A 13,973-nucleotide genomic window follows, 5' to 3' on the forward strand; every position below is an offset into this window, starting at 1 on the left:
AGAGGAATGGGGGGGGGGGGAGGCAGAGAATGTCCCTATGGGAGGTGGATGGGGATTTCCAGGGGTGTCTGGAGGAGTGCAGCAGGACTAGGGGGAAGAGGGGTGTCTCTTGGGTGTGCAGGGGGATTTGGGGAGTGTCTGTTGGTCTGTAAGTGGGGTTTGGGTGGTTGTCTCTGTGTGTGAAGGCAGTGTTGGGGGGGGTGGTGTGGTGGAGGCCATGGAGCTGCAGCCCAGATGGAGTCACAGGGAGCGGTGTAGGGTGTGTGGAGGATGGGAATGGGGGGAGATCTGTGCCCTGCACTCCTGGAGCCTCCTGTGCTCTGCTAAGGGCGGGGAGGGCAGCCCTAGCCCCCTCCCCACTTCTCCCTCCCTGGGCTGTGAGTGTGTGTGTCTGTTTCTCTGTCTGACTGACTTCAGGGGCTGCTCTGCCCCTCCTCCCTCCCCCCTCCCCCTCACATCTGGCCAGCAGCAGCTTATTTTGTCCTCCGTGGTTGCAACACCCCAAGTCACAGGACGTTTCTCACCCACCTGTGTCAGACACCCGGGCAGGGAGAGGGTGGAGGCTTGTCCTGGCCAGGGGATCCTGGACATAGGGCCTGACACCCCCTTTTTTCTGTCCCACCCTTAGGAGCAGAGCAGACAGCCTGGGCACCACAAAAACTGGATCACCTCGGGGTTGGACTAGAGAGAGTAGATCCCTGCCAGTGATGGGGAAGGGCAACTGGATCCCTTGGGGGTGGGGAAGGGGCTGGAAAAAACATGGTCTCCTTGGTGGGGTGTACCTGGGTCTGCCCTTGCTTCCCCCAAAACTGCCAGTGGGGAGCACAACGGTGCCACCCACAGCGATGTCACCCTCTGCCAAAGGACTGAGGTGCTCCAAAACCATGCCCACTGCCAGAGCCAGGCTGGGGCAGAACCACCACCCTACTGGCAGTCTTGGCCCCATCTGTGCCCCTCTCTTCCCATTAGAATAAATACAATTTATTCAGAAGAAACCATTTTATTATTTTTTTTCCCCAAAGAAAAAAAGCAATATAAATATTAGAGTATAAAACTTGCGTGTAACACATTGACATTGGTCTATATGGGTATAAGAAGGATATAAGCATATATATAATATATAAGTATAATTCAATATTAGACACATTGAAAGGGCAAACGTGTTTCATTTCACGTACACTCAGAGCACAGACCACATGGAAATAAGATACAGAGAAAATTGAAAATACTGGTGTTCACAAGTTAGTCACCAAGATTAAAAATAACACGCCACTAAATACACAACACTCACTATGCTACCTCAGATTGCAGATTTAAAAGAAATATAAAGACTACAATTCAGCTACAGCATTTCTAGAGGGGGGCAGGTGGCAGCTGCGGGGGACAGGGTGGGAACTGCTCCCAGTGCAGCCAGCGCCGGAGGTGGCCAGATCCAGATTAAACACGGCGGATGCTCCTGCTGCCCTGGGGTTGGGGAGGGGGTGGTGGCGGGGTGACTGTTCCCATGACAGATCTTGGCTGAGAGGGCTGGATCTGCTCGGGTGAGTTACATGTTAGTGATTAAAAAGGGAAAAAAACAACACACACTCCCTGGGAAACCTGGTGTGGCCCCTTCTTGGCCACCCCGCAGCCCCTCTCCTCACTCTGGCTGCACAAAGCGCCCCTCTGCCTCCCTGGGGGCTTTGTGCTGCTTTGATATGGGAAGCTGGCCTGGTGCAAGGGTGATGGGCATGTGGAGAAACTCTATTCCTCATCCTTTGATTCCCTCTGCGGGGTGGAAAGCCCAAAGCCAATGGGAGCATCACTTCCTCCAGGCTGGCCCAGCATGGTCCCATACAAGGGCCTCTCTGATGCCTGGGCTCTCTGGCTTTGCAGCATCACCCCATGCTCAATTCCAGCTCTCAAGTGCCTTCTCCAGGTCTGGTCCCCAAACACCACCAACCCAAGTGTCACTTACTCAGTCACCAACTCTGCACCAAAGCCATGCACCAGCAGCACCACAAATCTCAACCTTTTGGGCCTTACTTGGGTCTACACCACAAATAAGAAGCAATGAGTTTCCCCATCCTGCTTGACCAATCCCTCCCCCCTGCCAAAAGCAGCCCCAGCGCGGCGGCTCGGGTAGCTGCTGGCGCATTCCCACCATGCTGTGTAGGCATGCGAGGACTTCTCTGGGTCCGTGGAGCTAACTGTGCTAGTGAAGGTGCAAGGTGAAGGATGTGCATGCAGACACGGTGTGCAGAAACGTGAAGCATCATCCCCTGGTCCCCTTGGCAGGGACTTGGCCAGACAGCTGACTGGACGCAGGGGAGTGAGACTCTCTTAGCTTTAATTCCAGAAGAACATTGACTGTACATATAAATATTTACTGCAAAGAAGGAATGAGATGTGTCTGCTCTTGGGAGACCCCTAGAACTGCTGGGGCAGCTGCCGCACGCCTCGGCATGCTCCTTTTATTGAATTCTGTATCTCTCAGACATCAGGAGGTTGGCGCTTTTTTTGTCTCATATTTCAGGCCATCAGTGGTTGCACTTAAAAAAAAATGTTTAGGATGCAGCTTTGCCATATTCCCTTTGACTCATGCAATATAAACACTTAAGTATTTTTCTTCCGGGTAACAGGTAAGCAGGAACTGAAGCACTCCCTACCAACTTCTCAGCAATAAATCCATCACTATCATTAACTGGGGGTGAATTTTACTAATGGAAAGTTTAAGAGCAAAGATTTGGAGCATGGGCTCTAAGCTAGGAACTTCATTTTCCTTTCCAAAAAATGATCAAAGGTCTATAAATTAAAAGTTCCACATTTAAATTATTTACACAGGGCAAAGCCAAGCACAAGCCTTGTGCTTTTCTCAGACTACCTGGGAGAAAATCGGATCCAAAGACTTGGCAGAAGACCTTCTGCCCTTGCATATTCTAATACCCAAGGGATTGTATAAAACATTAGCAAGTATTCACAGGGCACTTGTTTGCATTCAGTTTAGCTTCCGGATTCATTTTCATCACGAGATCTAACAGCAGCGAGACCCTGCTCCTAGCTCTGATGATGATGAGATACATTCGCAGCATTTCCTACTTTTTGTATCACAAATAATTCACATTCATCCTCCAGCCTGGGCTGTGGTTTGGGGGAGTGCTGGAGCCGGCTGCCCTGTAGCTCTAAGGTCTCCTTTTTCTTCTCTACTTCTTTTCCTTCTTCCCGGATTTCTTCTTGTTGCCTCCTGAGGAGCCAGAATTCTTGGCATCGCGCTTGCCAGCGGCGTTGGTGAGGGTGGCTGTGCTGCCCGGGATGTAGACATTCTGCCGGTAATCGGGGACGTGCTGCAGGGTGAACTGGGGGCCATAGCGGGCGCTCAGCCCCATGGTGCCTGTCCCGCCACCCAGGGTTGAGTTGCCATCAGCAGCTTCTGTGGGGGATGCCAGAGGAGGGGGGCAAAAGAGAAGGGCAGGTTGTTAGTGCCAGCCAGAGCCCATCCCAAGGCCCAGCAGCCCTGGAAGGCTCCCATGGGGGGTCAAACCCAGACCTCGGTGCCATCGACATTCACCCCCACCCCTCAGCACTGTTGCTCCACAGGATGGCTGCAATGTGTGTGCTGGGGAGCATGGTGCTGCACCAAAATCCCTTTTTCCTATCTCACATCGCTGCTAAAGGTTTGGAATCTGGGGCTGGAGGCTGGCCGGGGGCAGGGCAACCTCTTCTCTGCCCTCGGCAGGGATGGGGCTGCCTGTCCCCGCCTCTCTGCCTGATGCTGCCTGCTCTGCTCCCCTCCCCAGCTGCTGCCTCCACAGCAAAACACACTCCCCCTCCGAAAGCAGACCATTACAAACATACTGTACAGCCATAACCATTAGTAATGCATTAAGGGAAATCCATTTTTTTTTTCCGCTGCATTTAAAACCCTGCCCCCAGTATTTCTCCAGCCAGACTTATTCAGGGAGCAGAGAACATGAGATGAGAAAGAAAATCCCTCCCCTGCAGTACCACAAAATGGCTCTGGGAAGCCGAGCATGAAGCAAATCAATGCTGAAGCACATCCAATGGTCCAAATCTGGGAGTAGGGGGAGGGGAAAGCAAATTCATTCCTGTCGTGATGCAAAGCTCCAGCATAGAGAGAGCAATCACAGAGAGGGGGGAAGGGCACAGCCCACCCCCCCACTCCACCCCTCCCCCCCCCCGGAATACTGGGGCACTGCTGGAAGACAAAGACCAGATGGAGAGAAGGGGGATGCAAGGAGACAGGGGGAGAAATGAGCATGAAGGGGTGACAGGGCACAAGCAATGCTGTTGCCATGAGCCACTGCATGACCTGTTCCAGCATCACAGCCAATGACTCAAGGTGGGATCCTTGCACAGCACAGCTCAGAAATGGTTTGCTAAAACCCTGCCTCTGCATTGGATACTTGTGGATCCAATCTCAGCCTTTTAACTGCTTTGTGCTTGGGGCTACCGACACACGCTCCTGGGAGGCTGGAGGGACCCAGCAAGGGCACCCGAAGGACCCAAAGCAGAGTCTGGGGCTGTTGCTCCCTCCTTTCACAGTCAGAGAGACTGAGATAATAAAGAAAAACAATGAGCAGAGAATGCAGGCTGGTCCCCTCGTGTTTTGCCTCTCTCCAGACCAGATCTGTACACGCCTCTGTGCTGCCTTAGCTTTCCCCTGAGCAGATGGAGGTGGTTAAGCCAGCCAGAAAGCTAGACAAAAAACTGGGCCACATCTCACCAAACCCCTGAAATACTGCTCATCCCCTCACAGAGGTCAGAAGTATGAAGCAACTGCAGTTCGAAAAGTTACAGCTGCTCTGTGGCAGCAGGCAGAGGAAAACGCACAGCAAGTCCAAAACCAGACAGGATATTGTGCGCTGAGGCCAGGGGACCCACAGGACAGTGTACAAACACAATAATCCAGTGTGGGGAGATGCCACTTTGCTTTCCGCTGCGGAAGCATTCACCAGCAGGACAATTTTTCCATAGTCCCCGTTAAATGTGTCCCAGACCTGGCCAGGCTTTGAAGACCTTGGTCTGGAAGAGGGTTGGGGGAGATGTGCCTGTACAGTCAGTGATATTTATCACTAATCTTTGCTCCCCTCAGCAGCAGCTTGTTTCATTAACAACCAACTCAACCCCAGACCCGCTGGGGTGTTACGAACGGGGATGGGATGGCTGGAGATGTGCTGTCAGGCCAAGCTGCAGCCAGGGACTGGTTTGCAGGTGGGCTATGGCCTCTGGCAGTGTGGGAGATTTTTTTTTCTAGGCTGCCCCAGCTGGAGACAGCCTAGTTTGGGGTTTGGTGGGCTTGGACATCTCCTGTGCCCTTGGTGCTGCTGCCCCACTTGCCCCCTGGTCCATCCCACATGCACCAGGGCTCTGAGCAGCAAGGGAGCTGGGGCCCCCAGTGCCATCCAGAACAACTAGTCCCTTTGAACTAGTTTGCAGTCACAGCACAGTTTTTGCGTGGGAGAAAAAGCAGCCCATGAAGTTCCCAGCCTGTTAGCTGGTCGAGGGTAAGAGCAAAGAGCTGTTTCTAGGTAACATTGACATTAAAGCTGAAAAGAAGAGAGAACAGGGACAATAGAGTTTATAATTGGGCACTGAGCTGCTCTTGCCAAGCAGGGCACTTAAGCTCTTGCTACTGGAAAGGTTACACTCAGCCTTTACCAGCAGCCAGCCATTATCCCGATGGTCTGGAGGAGAAAAACACAAATTTGGACTGCAGTAAAAATAACCAGCTAGTGGCTTCATCACCCTGGTAAAGCAGAGGGGAGGAGAGGCCATCGCAGAGGGAGGGGCTGGGCTGCCTTCGGGAGCAATCCTGGAGCCCGTGCTACTGCAGCTGCTGGTGGGGATTTCAGGAGTCCCCAGTATAGCATGTTTGCCCCTGTCTGGAGGCAGTGGAGCTGGGGAGAAGGACCTCCTCGGGCTGCCTTTCAATCTGCTCTCCTGCTATGTCACAGCACCTCTAGAAATTCTTGCTAGAAGCCAGAGTATTTTAAGGACAGGGTGCCTCCTATGCCTGCCCTTTAGTGTCTGGTGTCCTGGAGCACCTGTGCTCCTCCGTCTGTCTCAGCAGCTGCCTCTGTCTCTTCAGATGGCTCAAAACATTGGCTTTCATGTTCCCAAGCTCTCTGCTCCAAAGGTGAAGAAGTCAGAGGAAAGGAGCCCAGGAAAGGAGGCACAAGCCCGACTGTCAGCAGGGTCACACACTTTGGGGAGAACCAGCTCTCCCAGCACTCTGGTTTAGGACTGTGATTTAACCACTGGGCAAATGACCACCTGGGTGGTCTCTGCTTGACAGAGACTCGAGCATGGGCTTGACATGGTGCAGTACAAGTCAGCATTGACTGCTCTTGGCAGGATCAGCTCACACTTGGAGGAGAGGGTGAGCAAAAGGCACAGTGCCATCACCGTTGTCACTGTGTCCCACCTGTCACCCCAGAGCTCAGCAGGTGACAGTGAGGGATAAGGATCACTTAATTAACCAGGAAACATTACCTAAGAATGGGTAGCAAAAAGCTTAATTGGCAGTTAGCACAGCCCCTAATCAAACTCCTCTCCAATCAACCCTCTTAGGTTAGCTTAACAGGTGAAAGCAGAAAAGGGGGAGACAGAGAGCAGAGGAGACATGAAAACACAGTGCTGGTGGAAAAAGCTTGTGCTCTGACCCCACCTGACTCCATCCATCCATCCATCCATCCATCCATCCATCCATCCATCCTTCCACCCACCCACCCAGCACAGCAAGGGACCAGCATGGGCAAGAAAAGGATGGAGTGCATAGAGCCATCCTCTCCCTGGGGCTGCAGAAGGGAAAGCTCTTAGCTAACAGATGGATCTGATTTAAATTAACCCCCAGAACAGACTGAAGCCAGTGGGAGAGGTTAGGACTGTTTGAGACTTGTGTATTGGGGGAGATTTGCTGCAATAGGGCCTGGGGCTACATGGAAGTCAGTGCTTAACCTGGAAGAGACCTGCTCAGCTCTCAGATCCCAGGGACGGCTGGAGCAGCAGTAAGAAAAACAGCTTTATTTGCAAGCAAGGAAAGCAGATCTGGAAGCACTGGGTGATGATAACCACATGCAACCCGGAAGGCTATTTTTCCATGGTCGTTTTTCAGAGCAGAGACACATTTTCACATCGTTTCTTTCCCTTGAGTGTAAACAACTCCCTTGCCCAAGACCTTCATCCCCTTCCCCTGCCACCACAGCTGTGTCTCCAGGCTGCCTGGTGTCTGCAGAGCAGCAAAGTTCAGCTGCAGCAGCTTTCCAAGAAAGCAGCACCAAAGCCATCCCTCCTCCCCCAGATTCCTTCTCTCCCAACAGCTCAAAGGAAATATCCCAAATATTTTGCACAGGGTTTTATGGCTGCACTGTTGCTTCTATTTTTAAATCAAGGGGGAAAAGACTTGGAGGTATTTATAAATAAAGGCTGTATGAAACCCAGCCTCTTTATCCATAGTGCTGTGCAGAGTGATAATTGCACTTCTTTTATATAAAGCCACGGAGACCGTGAATGCATGGGAACACCCCTCCCTGCCCACTGCTTCCATATGGCACAGACATAAAGCAGAACAAACCAACCCCAAATGACCCCAAACCAAACAAACCCCTGTAACTACAACTGCAGAGACAGCAGCAGCCAGCGGGGCAAACTCTGGTCGGCGGAGGGACCCAGTGCAAGCAGAGAGCATGCACTGGTGTCTCTAGACATAAGGCTTGTTGGGAATACTGAATCTGGAATTTACTGTATTCCTGGCCCAGCCTCTAGCCACGAGCAAACCTTTCTGGCTTTCCACCTTACAGCAAGTTGCAACACAGCACACATTTCGTTTACTGGAACCTTATGGAACCAAGTAGCTTTTTCATGTAACACCACCACATCATGAGCCGGATAACATTCTGTCCAGTACATAGATAATATAGTTTGGGTGGAAGAGGCACCCCTGTCTTTGGCATGCCTGATGTTGATGGCTATCTGGTGTCACCTTTGCCTGAATCCTTCCCAACCCTCTCTTCTGCAGGGTAACACAGACAGCAGTGCTTTTCCGCCAGCATCTCTTAAAGGGGTTTTGAAGCCACCCCAGTTAACCCAGATATATCAAGCCCACCAGCATCTTATCTAACAGCATGCATCTGAGATGTCCATGAGAGAGCAAGTGCTACAGTTTTCTCACACACAATGGAGACTAACCATTTGCTGAAGCCAGGATCATGGCTTGGAGCATCTCCGTGTCAAACTGGTTGTTCGGCCAGGCTCCACCTTCCTCTCCATTTTGGGAGCTATGAGAAAAGAAACAGCAAGTTACTATAGTTTGGCTTTAAATCCTTCTATTAAATAACACTCAAGAGTCAAGACAATTTCAGAGGTCTCCATCCTTCACCAGGCTTTTGAAGAATAACCACCAATACCAAAAGCACTTGGGGGCTCAGTGGTGCTCCCAGCAACACCTAACTTTTGTTGACTTCAGAGATACCCAGCACCTCATCACCTCAAAATCCCTCCAATAAAATGTAACACTACAAAAAAATGCTGGTCCTAAAGCCCCAGAGGTGCATGCACCCTTGTACAACCAGGTCTGGTGTTCCTTTTGCAGGTCACATATGTGGATGCACCTTTCAAGCTATTTCAGGCTACAACCCCATTCTGCTGCTTTATTTGGAAGACAGAGGGTATGAAGACCCCATGGCATAGTGAGCTTTAGGATCAGCATGGAGCCAGCTGCTCAGCACCACAAAACTTGCTCTGACTGGAGTCCAAAAGCAGCTGCCAGCTCTGCAGAGCCAACAGCAAACAGTCCTGGGGAGGCTGGAGCAACAGGGACAGGAGAGAAGGGAGGTGGGCACCTGACTGGAACTGGCTGATGGTGGGCTGAGCACTGCAGATCTGCCTGGGAAACCTCTGTGAATGCTATCAGACTTCCACTAAGGAGGTTTTGTGACCGAGGTTACAATCAGCAGTCTGTGAGCAGTCTAACAAACCCCGCATTCATGTTTGCCAGGTGCCAGCTGTGCTTGGCCACTGTTTACTGGTGGTGGCACTTCCCCTCCAGAGAGGTCAGGGCTGTGCTCCCAGAGCCCCTCCAGAGCCTCCCTGATTCCAGCAGAGAGACCTAAACATCTCACCAGCTTCCTGGCTCCTCCTCTGCTCTGACCCTGAGTGACCACATCACTCAGACCACCAGTCAGTCTCTCCTGCCCACTGGGATGCCAGAATCTGCGCCTTGGCTGTGTACTGGCTCGCCTGTGAGGAGGGCTGCCCCACTCTTGCAGCTGGGAGCTCTCCAGAAGTGAGATGGCGGGGTTTGAAAGCCCTTGGAGAGAGCTGAGCCTGTTTTCAAGGCAAGTGTTCAAACCATCAGGCTGCAAGGCATGGAGGTGGCCTCCTCCTCCACTGTTATAGTCCCAGCCCTTACTTCCAGGAGCTGCCAGACCCCAAAGCCTTGCTCAGACCCTGAAACCCTGCTCAGACATGCTCAAGCAGCCAAGATCTCCCCCAGCTCTGGGGTCTCCTGCAGACAACTCCATGCTTGAGCACTTGGCACCCCGCACGCTGCAAATGCCAGCACAGGCACTACCAGTGCCAACTCAACACCACATGCTGGGTGGCAGATGGGCTCTTCGCCACCATGCCGAGCATCCCACTGCCTCAGTCCCCCCACTGGTTGCACCCGCTGCAGCCCTCACATGCAGGACAGTCTCAATATGTTCATTTTGGAACTGAGACGGACCCATCCTTGAATGTTGTATCTGCCATAGCGACCTTGTAGCATGGGCAGCAAATGTGTCTAGGATGCTGCCTCATCTGCATCAAAGCTCTGCAAGGAGGGAAGCCCTAAATGCACAAGAGCTTTCTCTGTCCTCTCTGTGCAATATTCTGCATGCAGGAAAAAAACCTGCAGATGAATGGATAAGGGTGCCTGTGAGCTCTGCTCAGACCCCACATGGCTCTGCTTGGTCACACAGCTTGGTATGAACCCAGTGAGGGGTATATATGGGCAAACTTCCTTTGAAACACAAGATCTGAGTGTAAGGACAATTTCAGGTACTCTGCGGAAAGACTGGTCTTAAGTAACTTGTCCAAAGACAAGCAAGACCTGTGCCAGGACCACACGACCATCCATCCCTTCCCCTTCTGTACCGCCTGCGTGATCCACTGCCAGCCAGGCACAGGGCACTGCTCTCATACTGCCTTATCTGTGGAGGATGCAAACAGTCCCTAATGTGGCAGAAGCTGCCCTGGCACGATACTGCCGACAGCACCACTTCTGAAATACCTGCCTTCTGCTGCAACCTCAGGCATCCCGAAAACTATTTATATCCTTCCTCTACAACACATGTGGTGGCACAGTTTCAAGAAGGCCAGCAGTGAGACTTGCTCACCTCATCAATGGATTTCAGCGCTTGCATGATGGTTGTGCTGATCCATGGACGTGGGTGCTGTTGCCCTGCACTCAGTGCTGTGCACAGAGCCCAGGCAGCAAGGGCAAGGAGGGGACAGCCCTGGGGCTGCAGTGACCTGTTAATGTCACAAGCAGGGCTGGGAATAGACCCCTGGGCTAGATCTAATAAAGGACTTAAGAACCTAAACCTTATTGCAAACCACAACTCATTTACCCACCAGTTAACTCCAGCAGCTCCTGCCCCACCAGCTGCCCCACTGGCTGGCAGCTGAGTTTCCCAGGTTTTTCAGAGCTGCAGGAAAGCTGCCAAGAAACATCCTGGTGCCTCCCAGTCACCGCTCCTGGCTTTGGGGTCTGCCCCTGCATGCTAATGGGATCCGGGTGTGGGTAAAGGCAAAACATGGGGAAGTGCCAAATTCTTTTTTTTTTTTCTGTTTTTTTTTTTTTTTAATTGCAATATTCCAGCGCTTTGAACTCTGTTGGGAAATCAGAGGTTCCGATTCAACTTCCTCTTTGATGCAGCAGTGCTGGCATCACATTTTTCACCTCCCAAAAGATTCTTTCCTCCCTTCCCACCTCTCATTTGGGCAACTGGACAGAAGCTCCTGCCTCCTGTCAAAGCCATGCCTCCGTGCCCTAGGCCAGCAGAATGCAGGGAAGGAAAGGCTCACCCTGTGGTCAGGGCACTCACCTGGGAAGTAGCACCAGGAACCCCAACTTCACTGAGCTCCCTAACCAGGTGTTCCTCACTCTCCACCCCAACGACCCTTGGCCCCATGGATGCACGCAGGCACAGACAGGAAAGCTGGCCACCGCTGAGCACTGGACTTGCCCAGGCAGGGCTGGATTAGAAAGAAGGGGAAGAAAGGCTGTGGTTAGTCCCTGCAGCCTGGGAGGGGATTGAGTGACAGTCCCTCTGGTGCACAGTACAAGAGGAGCAGCTGTACCAAGAAACCTGTGGATATTGTTCAGATTGGTTTAAGCTCTTGTTTTAGAGTTGTGTGCCCCCAGGAAAGCATGACCACACAGCACCAGTGAGCAGAGGAAAGTTCATCCCTGAAGGAGGGTGAGAGAAGCAGCATTTCAGAGCCTTTTCCCCTCTTCTGGTCTTAGAGAAGGAGTGAATACATGTGAACTCACGTGGTGGGCTTCACCAGCCCCTGTGTTACGGCTATACTCCAGTGTCAGGGGGAGAGCCAAAGCCCTACCTCCCCTTAATGCCCTGTGGGATCACAAAACTACAGACTGATTCAGATGGACAGGGACATGAAGCACCCAGCCTAACTAAGGTGGAAAGGTCTCTGGTCCAACACCCCATGCAAAAGAGGGCCAAGCTTTCAGCTGGACCCAACTTGATAACAGATGTTCTGGGCCTGAGCAGCCACATTCTGAGTATGAGATTTCTCCATCTCTCTGGCTTTCTGCCCCAGTGTTTCCCTTGGTTCCCCCTTGGTGAAAAATGTTTCCTAACATCTCCTCCAAATCTTTGTTGCAATGTGTGCCCATTGCCCCTCATCCTTTCACTGTGCACCTCTGAAGACAGCAATGAGACCCTTCTTCCAGCTCTCACACCTCCTCCCCTGCCTTGGACTCCAGACCTCTGATCATTTGAGTGGCTCCCATATGGCCATGTCTTTGTTGCAGTGGGGAGCCCAAAATAGGGTGCAGTGCTCCAGATGTGACCCCATAAGTGCTGAACTGAGGGCAACCATCTCTTCTCCTGACCTGCTGGCTACCATCTCACCAGTAAAACCCAGTCAGTCTCCATCACAGCAAGGGTGCACTGGTGACTCATGTTAAACCCGATGGCTTTTTCTGCAAACTTCCTGCATCCAGTGCTCCCAAATTTTTCACAAACAGCCCCAAAGCTGTGTGCTTACTCCTCATGATGCCACGCAGAAAAGCTATTTTAGAAATGCCTTAGCATTGCAAAAAATGATATTGAGTTCACTTCTCTAAGCAGGAAGTTCAAGTGCCTCAATTACTTGCAGTGCAATCATCCAGAATTCAGAGACACAGAAAAAAAAAAACACAAAAAACAAGTGCTGTAATCTAAAAACACCCAAAAATAACTTCTCGTATTGGAAAAAGGCACACAGCTGATGACCAGATCTGGCCATCTTCCATGACTGTAGGATGGAATTGTGAATCAGAGCTGTGAATCACCAATTCAATAGCAAGCAGCCTGCCCTGCCCTGCCCTGCTCGCCCCTGAGGCAGGCAGACCTCAGAGCCCCCCCTTGCAGCACTGCTCCCCGCTCAGCCACAGCCTTGGGCGCTGCTGCGGGGAGGCTGCTGGGAACAGGGGGGGGGTGGTTCCTATGGAAATGACTCCAAGGGCTTGCTGGTTTTAATACAAATGCCGTCGACTCAATAGGTTTTTTTCTAAAAACCCATCCCCCATAGGATAGATTTTTTTTTTTCCTCTCTGTTCAATTCTACTCCACACTTCAAAGCTCAGCAAAGAGCTGGCTTTCATTTTTGGGAACGTTTCCAGCACAGCTAGGACCGGAGAGAGAAGTGAACCCACGTTTGAGACAAACCCAGGAATGCAGCATCTTAGGGGGCTCAGGGCATGGTGGACATGAAGCACAGGACTGGGGCTGTGCCAGCAGAGGCAGGTACAGCCAGTGTACAATCTGCAAATGCCTTCATTAAACCTGGCTACACGGAAATCAGGGAATGCTGAAATGAAAGGCTTGCCCTGCAGCCTTGACACAGCCACACCATGTCGCTAAGCTGCCCCATTACAGAGGGCTTCCACAAGCATCTGCCCAGGCAGCGTAGGGTGAACCAGGGAGCTTTACTGACCAGCTCTTTTGTGGCACCCCCAGCCACCACATCCCTTTTTAATTTCCTCTTCGAGCACAGAATTATTCATTTCCTTGTGGAGTTGCTATGGAGCTCGTCACTATGGCAGCCAAAGGCCTCGCAAACATTTATTTGCACAACTGCCCAGTGGATTCCTGAAAAATTGTTTTTCTCACTGTGCAGCTGGAAACACGAGCCGTAGCAGTGCCACAACAAGCTGAAGTTTATTCATGCCAGAGCGGTGCTGTCACAGCCCTAGGGGCTGGAGAGGACAACTCAGCACCCCATGGATGAGATCCTGGCACCCCAGGGGTGCCTGGCAGGACTGTGGGCAGTGTTTGGCCGGGGGGTTTTCCTAGGACACCCTCAGCATCCTCCCTCCTTTGAGGTTTTCTGGCTCCTATGACAGTGGCACCCCAGCCATCACTTCTCCCAACCCATGGCCCCAGCTGCTGCCAGGCTTTCCCACTCTGAGGAGGGGGATGTGGCTGGGCTTTGTGTCTCCTCCCAGCCTCTTCCCCTTTTGTTCCCATTTGCTCCCCACCTCTGGCTGCTGCTTCCCCCGTCCCATCACCGGGAGGCTGGCTGGGGCAGGACTCTGCCCTCCCCTCCCCACCCAGTTCCCAGGCTCAGGGGGCATCTTCAAGCCCATTCCTCCAGCCCCCTTCCCGGGCAGTTCCTGCTCCCCCCAGGCTGCAGCCCCAGACTAACTTCCCCTTCATTGCTGTTTCCTCTCTCCCAGCTTCCTCTAAGCCCTCCCTGCCCCC

The 13,973-nt window shown here is 52.2% G+C and overlaps 1 protein-coding gene across 3 annotated transcripts in view; it reads right to left on the reverse strand.

The window, feature by feature from the left end:
* Positions 1 to 980: 980 nt before the first annotated feature.
* Positions 981 to 13,973, reverse strand: part of PCDHGC3 (protocadherin gamma subfamily C, 3) — a 38,311-nt gene continuing 25,318 nt past the window's right edge. For 2 of the 3 annotated variants that reach the window (XM_026857999.1, XM_026858001.1), the window contains exons 3-4: positions 8,188 to 8,276; positions 981 to 3,409 (exon numbers count right to left, since the gene is read on the reverse strand). In XM_026857999.1, the coding sequence (XP_026713800.1) occupies positions 3,183 to 3,409; positions 8,188 to 8,276 (316 nt within the window). In that variant the 3' untranslated portion in view covers positions 981 to 3,182. The remainder of the gene's footprint in view (positions 3,410 to 8,187; positions 8,277 to 13,973) is intronic. The other variant, XM_026858000.1, reaches the window with a different exon arrangement.

Source organism: Athene cunicularia (assembly GCF_003259725.1).
Source record: "Athene cunicularia isolate RWA chromosome 13 unlocalized genomic scaffold, athCun1 chr13_part1, whole genome shotgun sequence".
NCBI lineage: Eukaryota > Metazoa > Chordata > Aves > Strigiformes > Strigidae > Athene > Athene cunicularia.